General features: G+C 42.2%; 1 protein-coding gene across 2 annotated transcripts in view; it reads left to right on the top strand.

Annotated features, from left to right (window-relative positions):
- Positions 1–13,232, top strand: part of RAD50 (RAD50 double strand break repair protein) — a 75,046-nt gene extending 61,814 nt beyond the window's left edge. Inside the window, exons 22-25 of one of the 2 annotated variants that reach the window (XM_070415032.1) lie at positions 8,534–8,619; positions 9,158–9,300; positions 11,520–11,653; positions 12,883–13,232. In XM_070415032.1, the coding sequence (XP_070271133.1) occupies positions 8,534–8,619; positions 9,158–9,300; positions 11,520–11,653; positions 12,883–13,069 (550 nt within the window). In that variant the 3' untranslated portion in view covers positions 13,070–13,232. Of the gene's footprint in view, positions 1–8,533; positions 8,620–9,157; positions 9,305–11,519; positions 11,654–12,882 lie in introns of those variants that run through there. The other variant, XM_070415033.1, reaches the window with a different exon arrangement.
- Positions 13,233–13,499: the final 267 nt, after the last annotated feature.

Here is a 13,499-nt window from a genome sequence, read left to right as displayed (position 1 = left end):
GGAGAGGGAGAGAGAGTTAGAAACGTCGATGAGAGAGAAACATCAATCAGCTGCCTCCTGCACACTCCCTACTGGGGATGTGCCCGCAACCAAGGTACATGCCCTTGACCGGAATCGAACCTGGGACCCTTGAGTCCACAGGTTGACGCTCTATCCACTGAGCCAAACCGGTCGCTCTATCCACTGAGGCAAACCGGTTAGGGCTCTGTCTTTTTTTTTTTTTTTTTAGTAGACTTCATTTAGAGCAGTTTTAGGTTCACCGCAAAATTGAGCAGAAAATACAGAGATTTCCCATATACCTTCCCCAACCTAATAACCAAAGCCTCTCCCACCATCAGCAGCCTTCACTAGAGTGGAACAGTTGAACCTACACTGACATGTCATAATCTCCCAAAGTCCATCGTTTACATTAGGGTTCACTCTTGTCGTAATACATCCTATGGGTTTGGACAAATGTATAATGATATGTACCTACCATTATGGTATCATATAGAATTGTTTCACTGGCGCATGTCTTTTTGTCTTTCTGGCCTCATGCTGTCCCATGCCTTCTTTCAAACAGGAAATTAGTAGGCCCTTGTCATTTGTGAGGATCATATCCTAAGACTTTCATTGATCACGAAAATTATCACTACTCTAAAGCTCTCATTTGTTCTCATAATATGACATACATTGTTACTGAAAATTTAAAGGAAATCTTTCAGATTAAATATAGGACCAAATAATTTATAGACCACCATATTCTTAGCTCTTAGACCTTTCCATTCTCTTGTGGGAACCAGTTTTCACAAAATGTACCACTTCATGTGAGTTAGTATTTGCATATAACCAAATGATATGTACACCAGGCACATGGTGGGGCTGATGCAACTAACCAGATGACCACTTACCCACAACAGTTTCCAGCCCATGAAATTCATGTCTTTGCCTCAGCAGAATGATTGTTTACTTGAGGTCATGGGCCTTCAAGGTCAATCTTAAATGTTTATTATAAAGTCCGGGTGCTTAAAGGTGTGTGTAGTTCATCTCTGGGCCTGTATTTGTTGATCAGCAGTCCACCCTCACCCAGTCCTGGGTCAGAGCTGCTTTTCTTACATAGCCCCCTCTTACGTCAGACCCTCCTTACTCTTACCTATATTATTGTAGTTTTCCCTCACTTCTTTGTCCCTCCTACCCCCCGATATACTTTCACCTGGTTAATTTTCCTAAAAGTAGTTGTCTCTATTCCCTGCTAATTTTAGGACAGACTTCCACACCTGGCCTTGCCCATTTCATCTCTCAATACTCACTGTGATCCAAGCAAACTGAATATCCCTTAGGACACCTCAGATTTTCCCATGCTATTTCGCTTCCTTGGAACGTTACCTTGATGAAGCCCTTCCCAAGCAGATGTAATTTTTCCTTCCTGTGTATTCCATAATATTTTGTACAACTTATATGAGTTAACCCATTCAGCCTTATATTATAGATATTTATGCTTCCCGGTACTCACTCCATTACTATCCAAATCACAGAACATGGTTCACATTGGACTTAGGTTTATATCCATGACAATGTCTAACATTTATTCAGCACTTAAGTATTAGTACATTGGTGACATGTTTTTATTTCCCTCACAGTGCTGTTCTAAGTATGTTTATACAAATAGATCTTTTTTGTTTTTATGTGAATAGTATCACACTATTGGCTTTTTCTGTTGGCTTTTTCTTTCACTTAACATGTAATGAAAATCTTTTATGTTCATATATGTAAGTACTTCATTTATAATGGCTGCATACTATTCTATAAAATGGATGTTGCCTACTTTATTTAACCACAGATGGACATATTAGGAAGTTTTTAAATAATTGCTACTACAGATAGTGCTACAATGCATGTCTTTGCACACTTGTACAGATACACTAGGAAGATAACTTCTTAGAAACAGAGTTAATGGGTCAGAGAGTATCTACATTTTTAAGTTGTTATTGCCAGATTGCCTTCCAAACACATTTACAAAATTTGTATTCACCAATAGTGTATGAAAGTACCCATTTCTCTGTCTTCATATTATTACCCTTTCTAATTTTTGCCAGTCTGTTACACACACAAAAAGAATGCTCATTTTAATTTACATTTCCCTATTTATTAGTGAGGTTAAACACTTTTTACATATATTGGCTATTTGTATTTCTTCTCCAAGAATTGCCTATTCATATATTTTTACCAGTTTTTCTATTAGGTTGTCTTTTTCTCAATGATTTGTACCACTTTTTAAATATATATTCTGGATATTAATCCTTTTCACATACATTGCAAGTTAGTTATTCCTAGTTTGTCATTGTCCTTTAACTTTACAGTATTGTTTGTGTCTTTTAATTTCTAGGTAGGCAAATCTTTAGTCTTTCTTTTTTTTTTTAATTAAATCTTTTTTTTTTTTAATATATTTTATTGATTTTTCACAGAGAGGAAGGGAGAGAGATTGAGAGAGTTAGAAACATCGATGAGAGAGAAACATCGATCAGCTGCCTCTTGCACATCCCCCACCGGGGATGTGCCTGCAACCCAGGTACATGCCCTTGACCGGAATCGAACCCAGGACCTCTCAGTCCGCAGGCTGACGCTCTATCCACTAAGCCAAACCGGTTTCGGCTTAATTAAATCTTTATTGTTCAGATTACATTTGTTCCTCTCCCCCCCCCCCCACCTTAACTCCCCTCCTCCCAGTTCCCGCCCCACCCTCCGCACTCACTCCCCACCCACTGTCCTCATCCATAGGTGCACGATTTTTGTCCGCATCTCCCATTCCCCTTTCCCCCCCAAGAATAGTCTGTCCATTCCCTTTCTATGTCCCTGATTATAAATCACCAGTTCATTCTGTACATCAGATTATTTATTCACTTGATTCTTAGATTCACTTGTTGATAGATGCATGTTTGTTGTTCACAATTTGTATCTTTACCTTTTTCTTCTTCCTCTTCTTAAAGGATACCTTTCAGCATTTCGTATAATACTGGTTTAGTGGTGATGAACTCCTTTAGCTTTTCCTTATCTGTGAAGCTCTTTATCTGACCTTCAATTCTGAATGATAGCTTTGCTGGATAAAGTACTCTTGGTTGTAGGTTCTTGGTATTCATCACTTTGAATATTTCTTGCCATTCCCTTCTGGCCTGCAAAGTTTCTGTTGAGAAATCAGCTGACAGTCGTATGAGTATTCCCTTGTAGGTAATTGAGTCTCTTTCTCTTGCTGCTTTTAAGATTCTCTCATGCCAAAACCGGTTTGGCTCAGTGGATAGAGCGTCGGCCTGGGGACTGGGGGGGTCCCGGGTTCGATTCCAGTCAAGGGCATGTGCGTTGGTTGCGGGCACACCCCCAGTGGGAGATGTGCAGGAGGCGGCTGGTCGATGTTTCTCTCTCATCGATGTTTCTAACTCTCTATCCCTCTCTCTTCCTCTCTGTAAAAAATCAATAAAATATATTTTTTTTAAAAAAAAAAGATTCTCTCTTTGTCTTTTGCTCTTGGCATTTTAATTATGATGTGTCTTGGTGTGGTCCTCTTTGGATTCCTTTTGTTTGGGGTTCTCTGCGCTTCTTGGACCTGTAAGTCCATTTCTTTCACCAGGTGGGGGAAGTTTTCTGCCATTATTTCTTCAAATAGGTTTTCAATATCTTGCTGTCTCTCATCTTCTGGCACCCCAATAATTCTGATATTAGTGCGCTTGAAGCTGTCCCAGAGGCTCCTTACACTATCTTCGTATTTTTGGATTCTTTTTTCATTTTGCTTTTCCGGTTGGGTGTTTTTTGCTTCTTCGAATTTCAAATCTTTGGCTTGATTCTTGCGCTCCTCTGGTCTGCTATTGGGTATAATATTCTTTATTTCAGTCTGTGTATGCTTAATTTCTAGTTTCTTTATTGTAGCATCGAGGGTCTCATTAGTTTTTGTGAGGCTCTCCACAAGTTTATTGCAAGCCCTCAAAATTGCGTTTTTTAGCTCCATATCCTCCATTTCTGTCATTTTTTTTGTCTCCGCATTTTTTATGCTTTCTTGGTGCACCCCCTTGTGGTCTTTGTGCGAAGTCTTGTTCTAGTTAAGCCTTGATTTTTTTAGTTAATACTGAGGGATTTGACCACCAGGCTGACTGGCTGTGAGAATCAGCTGTGGGAAAACTTCTGTCCTCTGGGGAGGTGCTAATCTAGCCTTTGCCTGAGGCGATCCGGCAAATGGCTCTGCGCAGGGCTTGGGCGGGGCGGGGCGGGATCAACAGGGCGGGCGGAGGGAGCAGTTATAGCTGCTCTCAGTCCCGTTCCCAGAGGCTCAGCTTCTCAGAACCCCGGCAGCCCCTGCAAACCTCGGAGAGAAAGCTGCCCTCAGATTCCAACTGATGCCAGACAATCCCGCTTCTCCCGTCTGAGTCTGAGTCCCTAGAGACTCGCCGGGATCTGGAGCCCAGAGTCTGAGACTCCCTCCTGATTATTGAAAACGACAACCGCGACCATCAGCCACCAGCCCGCTTTGTGCGCGCGCCTCAGTACCTTTGTATTTTCCACACTGCGCCTCCTCTGAGCCTCGGTTTGCTGTTCTCTTTCCTTCTAGTTGAAGAGTCTCTCCTCAGCCAGCCTTCCTGTGGTTCTGGTTGATGTCCGTTCCGTCTTTTAGTTGTATTTTTGAAGTGGTTGTTTGCGGCAGCAGTCTCCGGTGTTTACCTATGCCGCCATCTTGGTTCTCTCCCTCTTTAGTCTTTCTTTATGGCTTCTGGATTAGAAGGGCCTCCCCAATCTTAAAATTATAAAAATGTTTTCAGAAAAATTATATTTGAGGTTTGTTAAAGGGCAGTGATATAAATTTAAGTTTTTCCTTTCTCCAACACTACTGAAAGCTTTCCTACTGATTTAAAATGTCATTTATAAAACTAAAGTTCTGCAAGTATTTGGTTTTATTTCATTTCTTTTCCTATCTTACTGTGATTTATTATTTTGCATTATTCTTTTGAAATAAGAACTTTAGAGTCACCTTATGGATTTAATTTTAAAAATATTTTAATCTTTTGGGAGTTGTGTTTGGATTGCATTTGCTTTGTGGATTACTGAGGAGAGTAGACATCTTGGCAGTATTGAATCTCCCATTTTGGACTCTATAGTATGTCTCTTCTATTCAGTCAGTTCCTTTGTCCTATTGTAAAGTTCTATAGCTTTCCATTTAGAGCATGTACCTTTTTGTTAATTTTTTCCTACGTATTTATTTCATAATTTTAATTGTCACTGTGATTAGGATCCTTTTTTTCTATTGTTTTCTATTGGATTTTGCTACTAGATAATAAAACTATTAATTTTATTTCTGACCACTGTATTAGTCTTAATAGCTTTACAGTTGATTTCTTAGATTTTCTGAGTGCACAGTTATATTACTTGCAGAAACAATGACATGATTTGGGCTGCTGCTTCCTCTTCATTATCTTCCTGAATTGTTAGGGATCTCTAGGATATTATTTTAGGGTAGCCATAATAAGAGGCATCTTTTTCTTGTTACAGTTTTTAGCAGTAACACTTCTGTATATTTCAACATTAATTGAATGCTGCTGTGGATATCTGATCGAGTCATTTTGTCAAATTAAGAAATGTTCTATTTTTTTACTGAGGATTTTTATCAAAACTCAGTGTTATAACAGGTACTTTTTGGACATCTATTGAGATGATTTTTTTCCTTATAATCCATTAATACAATGAATCAATTTTTTTTTTCTGTTGTACTATTCTTGGGATAAATACTACTTGATCCTGATACATTCTTTTTAATACCTCACTACTAAATGATCTTATATAGGCTTATACATTTTTTTCCTCTTTCTACTTATATTTCTTTTTTTAAAAAAAAATGTTTTTATTGATTGCAGAGAGGAAGGGAGAGAGGATAGAAACATCAATGATGAGAGAAAAACATTGATCAGCTGCCTCCTGCACACCCCCTACTAGGGATTGAGCCCACAACCTGGGCATGTGCCCTGAACAGGAATTGAACCATGAATCCTAGTTCATGGGTCAACACTCAACCACTGAGCAACATAGGCCAGGCTCTACTTATATTTCTTTTTGCTATATAATATTTCATATACTTGAGAGTTTTAAGCGTACCAATGTACCTTGAAGAATGGAGAACATTTAGTCATAAAACTAGCTGAGCTTGGTGGTTTTAGGGATGGCATTTTGACTGCCTTTTAAAATTTTTAATTATCATATTCAAGGGCTGTTAATAGTCTACCCACTTTTCTCTGATTCTGATGAAGTTACTGACTTCATCTTCTTAATAGGAAAATGGGGATAACCAAACCTAACTCTCCCAGTATTATAAGGATTAAGTGAAATAATATGATTGTTTAAGCATATTTGTGCCTTCCATAAGTTAATGCTCCTCAATAGTAACCACTATTATTATTGTTATTCCCTCAAGTGGGGTTAAACTCAAGACTAGACAGAAGGGATACAGCCAGGTAGCCTCAGCTGTGTCTGACACAGCCCTTGGTAAATCTAGGTCTTTCTCGCAGTGCTCTCTCCAGCACACTAGCCACGGGCAGATGCCCCTCCGCGGTTGCACAGGGGGCACCTTGGACCCCCTGCCTCAGCTGGAGCTTGTGCTCTACTTTGGGAATGTTTATTTATGGAAGATTTTTAACTTGAATGGAAAGATGACTTTTTTAAAAAGTCATTTGAAAAGTCAGGATAGTAATATATAAAACTATGGCTTACAACCTGGGCCAGGTGGCTCAGCAGGTTGGGCCTTGTTCCATACACCAAATAGGTTGTGGGTTTGATTCCAGGCCAGTGCACATACCTAGGTTGCGGGTTCAATCCCCAGTCTGGGTGCATTCGTGAGGCAGCCAATCAATGTCTCTCACATTGATGTTTCTCTCCCTCTCCCTTTCTCTCTAAAATCAATTAAAAAAAACACACACATATCCTCAAGTGAGGATTAATTAAAAAACAAAAAAACTATGGATTACATGATTGATCTCAAGAACATTCCCTGAGGGTGTGTGTGTGTGTATTTTATAGCAAATATTTAGACATTTGTCTCCATCCTTTGTCTTTTTTTTTTGTTAATCCTCACTCCAAGGATATCTTTTTCTATTGATTTTTAGAGAGTGGAAGGGAGGAAGGGGATAAGGGGAGAGAGAGAGAGAAACATCGATGTGAGAGAGACACATCAATTGGTTGCCTCCCACACACACCCACAGTTGGGGCCAGGGATCAAACCTGCAACCCAGATATGTGCCCTTGACCAGAAATCAAACCCGAGACCCTTTGGCGCATGGGCCAATACTCTAACCACCTAGCCATACTGACCAGGGCTGTCTCCATCCTTTTAAAGGAGTATAAAATGTTAGCCTGAGACAGATGTATAAAGTAGAATATGGAGACCTGCATTCTCATCATCAAGCAGAATATGGTTTTTTCCAGTCAATTACTTCAAAATCCTTCATCTGATACTTAAAATGTATTTATGTTGAGTCATTTCTTTCTCTTTGGCTAGTGAACCAGAAGATCATGAAGTGATTATGAAGAGGCAGAAGCATTACGTTCAGTTTCTTTTTGTGTGTATCAGATAAGAGGCTGCAAATGGAAGTGAGGTGCCTCACATCCTCTGTGTGGCGGTGGCACCTATGTCTGCCTGTGTGTCACTGGGGCAGCACTTACAGTTCATAGGCCTCCACAGAACCCCAGCGCTTTTTGGTGAAAGATGACAATAGTAAGAACAACATTAGATTTTTAAGGCCACTTCTGTTTTTACAAACATTTCTTCTTTTTAGTGTTCAGAAACTCCTAGTTTTTTAAGAGTGTTGCGAGGGGACGGAAGGGGTGTACCTATTAGTAGGATTTCTGAATCTTTGGCGAGGAAGGGAGAATAAAAGTTTTGAGGTTCAGCTCAGTTTAAGCCTCTACATGGCCCTTTCTGTACCAAACCTTCTAATAGATAAAAAGCTCACAGATCTGAGGAATAAAAGCAGCCCAAGAGACTGACTCTTGGTAAACCTTATTAGTAATTAAAGAGGAAAACAACAGCATTGCCTATTTCCCCATAGAGCAAGGGACCCTGTACACCTCCCTCCCCTCTTGACTCTCTTCCATTCAGCAGGTCTTCCTGTAACTGGTGGCCGTCAGTGGAAACAGTCCTTCCAATAAGCCTAAGAAAGAGTCTACTAAAAAACTGTTTTCTGAAATGTTCACAGCATTTGTGGGTGTATTTAAGGGAGTGTTTGTCATAGCATACAGAGTAAAAATGGAGAAGGTAGGGACCCTGGAGCTCTGGAAATATGACGGCACTACTCATTATTAGCCAAGCAGCAAGATCTTGGTCCTGATTATTTTTTCTAGCTCTTACTATATCCTACTTTTATCACTGAAATATCCAGGGAAGTTACTTCATGATATTGTTAGGATGTTACTTACATTATTATTATACACATTATTATATATTTCACACTTTAATGTTACTGTTACATGTAATAATACGTTACCATATTATTATTCTATTAAAAGTACCACTGGCTTTTTTTTCCAGAGCAATAATGAAATTCCACAGTATGAAAATGGAAGAAATCAATAAAATCATCCGTGACCTCTGGCGAAGCACCTACCGTGGACAAGGTACTGCGTGGTGTGTCACCTGCTCCCTCCAAAGCCCTGTCCCCGCTCCCACCGCACGACTTCTCATCGTGCCGCATCCCCTCCCGGGCCCTTGCTGAACATCTCTCTGATGTGTTCTAAGAATTCTTATCTTGACAACATCTTGTAGCAAGAAGAAATGCAGAGGTTTCTATTCCAGAGCCTGGTAGGCCTTACATATTTGGCTACGATGCACATTATATTTAGCTGATGACATAATAGATTCTGTTGAGTGTCGATAGGGATAAGCCGAAATGCGATAAGAAGAAACCGTCAGGAGGAAACTCTTAGTAGAGTAGAACTAAGAAAGGCAGCGCTGAGAGGGGGTTGGGGTCTCTGGGTTGCTTCTAGCCAGGAATCCACGGGAACACTCTCAGCCAGAGGAAAGGTTCCAGACAAGCCAGGGCTTCCCCTGTGGTGTCAGCCTCACACATTACTCCTAGGCTTATTTGATAATGTTGGCAAATGACAAAGGGTACAGAGTGTAGGTTCCTCTGAAATCTTCTTCCTTCTGTGTCAGATATTGAATATATAGAAATTCGGTCTGATGCCGATGAGAACGTATCAGCTTCTGATAAACGGCGGAATTACAACTACCGCGTGGTGATGCTAAAGGGTGACACGGCCTTGGATATGCGAGGACGATGCAGTGCTGGACAAAAGGCAGGTACTAAGAACCTAGGGGCCACCTTCACCCAGAGACTCGACAGAGAGAAACAAATGTCAGTGCAGTGGAAGCCTCCAAGGCCGCCCGGGAATGGTGGGAGCTCCTACCACGCTCCTGGCTGCCACATTCAGGGTCAGGATCTGCTGCCCTCATACACTCCCCCACTTCTAACCGGCATTTCCTGCAGCAGCACATAAATTGGGCTTTTAGGAGAAGGGCCTGAACCATTCTCACAGGACAGGCTCAGTATAAAACAAGGAGCTGAAGACCATTCATTGTTCTACAGCCTTCCTTATGAGAATAAGTTACTGTGTCATTGATTGCAAGACACACCATTTTATGTGCCACTAAGAAAGAAAAAAGGCAGTTGTAATTATAAGATGCATCCTGATTTGAGAGAAGTCAAGTGGGAGCGGGAGGTGTGTTTTAGTCAGTGACAGGCAGTATTAGCAGACTAGATCCTAGGTTGAGCCAGATGAGGCGTTATAATAGATGAGCCTCTCATTGAGAAAGCAGCCCCCTTATAGGTCCGAGTCTCCCAACACCACCCAGCCTAGCCTTGGGGCCTGCAGACCCCCCGCCCCCCCCCCCTCCCCCCCCCCCCCCCCCCCACACACACACTCGGCTGCGGGGCAGGGCACCTGGTGCTACGTGAGGCTCTGGGAGGACAGCCTAGGTTGGGTATGGAGCACAGAGCAAGTTAGAGGGAAGATGTTTTAGAGTGAGGACAGTGGAGCCTGCATCCTGGGGAACAAGGCTGGGTCTTCCCTGTGCACAGGCTGGTACCCAAGACGCCACAGAGTCCTCCTTTCAGATTAGAAGCAAGAGATTAGATTGATAACATCTCTTTACCCTTGGTTTTCTTAACAAATTTTTAAAATTTTAGAAATAGATGCTCATGTTACCCAAGTTATTTTTGTAGTTTTAAATTTTGACCTAAAGACACTCCATGCATGTATGTATTTTGTTGTCAGCCCAGACAGCTATACTAGTTTAAGGCACCTGCAGATTATCATAACCGTAGTCTGCAAAAAACGACAAATTTGTGATCTATAATCAGTATCCCCTACTTGCTTTGGTGATTTTCAGTGGTAGTTATGAATGGGAAAAATATAGTTTAAAACATGTCTCTTTGGATTAAAAATACTTTAAAAAATAGTGTCTGAATAAAAGTAGATTTCCTGTAACTACTATAAATTAGAAAAATTCATTTGTAGTGATTGGGGGAGAAGACAGAGAAATGGTTTGGTAGAGGTGGGCCAGGACCTCATTAGACTCCACTCCGAGGAGTGGGGGGGAGGTGGCAGCAGTGGGTTCAGACACGGAGGAGGAAGTGTCTGTCCAAAGGGCCAAGCGCTCCATCAGAGAGACTGTCAGCTGCTCTGGAATCACGAACTCACCGACTCTCCTTCACTCACATGTTGGGGGGGCGGGGGGGGGGGGGGGGGACTTCCAGCTCACACACAGGTGGTTAGACTTCCTGAAGCGCCTGCACTCCTGTTGGTGAGCCTGTGCCCTCAGATGGTTTCAGCGGGGCCTGAGGGGTTTCTATTAGGTTTCTGTTAGCCATGGAAGTGCCTCAGTTTGGGTTGTTTGATTTCCTACAGGTAAGCTTAAATAACTCTATTTCTGTACTCCTGGTATTGTGGCCCAGGAATTCATTCATTCTGTCTCACAATGCACGAACATATTTGTGTGGGTGAGAGCATTTGTAGGTTAGGTGCCTCTTTTAGACCACAGAACAGAGAGATTTAAGGAAGAGATAAAAGGTCTCTGAGGCTCTGGGAAATGTAATGTGTCCAGGTTTCCTGATAAATCTCTATCAGGAAAATAAAACAGGTTGTGAATTTTAAGGTTGTTAATCTTATACCAGTTATTAAAATTATTAGTTAATACTAAATGGCAATGCATTTCTGATTCACGTCTGTGATTTCAAGTTTTGTTATAGCTGATGTGATTGGGGCAGGGGGTCAGCATAGCTCTTAGCATTTTATTTCATTGCACATGATACGCTGAGGTCGTGCACGTGACGGCTCACTTTCTGGAAGGCCATGTCTGGTCACAGTGCCGGGCTCTCCCAAACAGAAGAGCAGCGATTTACCTCAGGTCAGTGGCCCTGTGACCTTCCCCGTGTAGAGACCCAGCCAGGGCTGCACTTTCCCAGGTGGAAGAGAAAACGGAGTGTGCGGAAGCTCAGCTTTGGTGCTTTTTCCAGGTGTTAGCCTCCCTCATCATCCGCCTGGCCCTGGCTGAAACCTTCTGTTTGAACTGCGGCATCCTTGCCTTGGATGAGCCAACAACGAATCTTGACCGAGAAAACATTGAATCTCTTGCACATTCGCTGGTTGAGTAAGTTTCTCAAGTTTAAAGTAAGATTAAGAGAGCTCCATGGTGACCCCTCTAGATGTGTCTTCCTTGGGGAAGCTGGTTGGCTTTACCTTTTGATAGTAATTTATCAGATTTTTAAAAATGAACTAGATGGTGACCACCAGCAGCACACACCCTGCACCTCCCCATGTGTTCATAGGGGAACTGTGGTGAGTTTGCTGGTTTGGTTTGGCTTTCCTGTAAACCCACCAGAGGGGCCCACATGTTGTGTACAGGAGTTACCATGACTTGTAAAACATTCTGGGTGGTCACGGTGGTTTTGGACTGTCTCCCCAGCTTTCCACATGCGTCAGACTCTATGAGGAGTGACAGTTCTTATTCAAAAGTAGATTGGTGGTTAAGTGGAATCCAGGAAGGTAAAGTTGCACACACCTTGCAGCACAGTCACCTGTGGGAGACCCCTGGCAGACATGTTTCCTGTCCGATAGCCAGAGGGAAAATTGAGCAACCCCAGAGCCACCTCCCAGGAGACCTGTGTGACCAGCAAGTAAGGGCTAGTGCTTTTGAACCTAAGTACATCCAGCTCCGGGCAAGGGATATGTAAGTGGTTGATATAAGGAAAAGGTCTTTTAGGTCTCAGGTCTCAGCCTCGTAACCTCAGTGTATAGATAACGAGCACAGTGTCTCAGTCCACCCACTCAGGCCGTGTGTCATGCTCATGATGCATCTAGTGACTAGGCGGGCAGAATTCTAAGTAGACACAGCTCCTGAGAAGGCAGCAGGGCTTGCACACGTTATTCCCCTTGCCTGTAGTCTGTCTTTTCAAAAAGAAAAGTATTTTCTTCCAGAGAAACCTAGTCAGAGGTCAAGAAAACCCAAGGCAAAGGAAAAAGTCAGACTCCTAAAGGTGAGCAGCATAGATATTAAGGAAAACTTTAGAGCATTTCCAGCTGCTATGGTAAGAACTTTGTGTTCTTGAAGAAACTCGATCACGTATTCTTACCAGTTCGTTAGCCAGACCTACATGAAGCGTCAAGACATGCACCCCCACTGCCTGGAGAGGAGATGGGCTCCTACCTGACAGAGGCCCGGGTCCACCCCACCCCGCCCCCACTTCCTGCAGGGCTGGCAGAGGCCCTGCCACTCACGGTCATATGTCAAACAAGGTTCTCAATAGCTTTTTCAAATAAAGGAAAGAAAGGGTTACATATGTTCTTTAGTAACAAAATGTTCTAAATCTATTGTTTCAGGATAATAAAGAGTCGCTCACAGCAACGTAACTTTCAGCTTCTGGTAATCACTCATGATGAAGATTTTGTGGAGCTCTTGGGACGATCCGAGTATGTGGAGAAATTCTACAGGATTAAGAAGAACATGGACCAGTGCTCAGAGATTGTGAAGTGCAATATTAGCTCCCTGGAATCCTATGTTCACTGAGGACTCGAGATTTAGCTGCCTTAGCAATACAGGTCCTTAGGCAACTGCTTATTTCTGGTATCAGCGGAGTCAGTAAGCAAATAGATTCTTTAGAAGGAGCTCTGTGTCTAGGATTTTGAATGTCTGAGAGGTTCTAAAATGATTAAAGTTGTTTCACATGAAATTTGGACTGATTTCCTGAACTTCATCCCCCTCCGGGCAGCCTGACAGGCCTGCAGGGCTCAGCAGTTAGACTCGGTTTCCCTTCTTCCCTTCCCAGCATCCGTGATGCCCTGGCCTGACCTGCTACTCCCTTTCACTTCTCACAGCACCATTAAGAGGTCCTTACTGCCTTCAAAATTTAGGTCTTTGCATTTTAAAATTATGTGTGTTAAATGTTACCACTAAGTTTATTTGCTGAGATACGGTTTTTAAAAGCCGAGTTATCACT

The sequence above is a fragment of the Myotis yumanensis genome, unplaced genomic scaffold, assembly GCF_028538775.1.
Source record: "Myotis yumanensis isolate MYYU_CA2020_CCGP unplaced genomic scaffold, mMyoYum1.0.hap1 SCAF_5, whole genome shotgun sequence".
Classification (NCBI taxonomy): domain Eukaryota; kingdom Metazoa; phylum Chordata; class Mammalia; order Chiroptera; family Vespertilionidae; genus Myotis; species Myotis yumanensis.
Note: the sequence above shows the minus strand (reverse complement) of the source record. Positions and strands in the feature narration are given on the sequence as shown.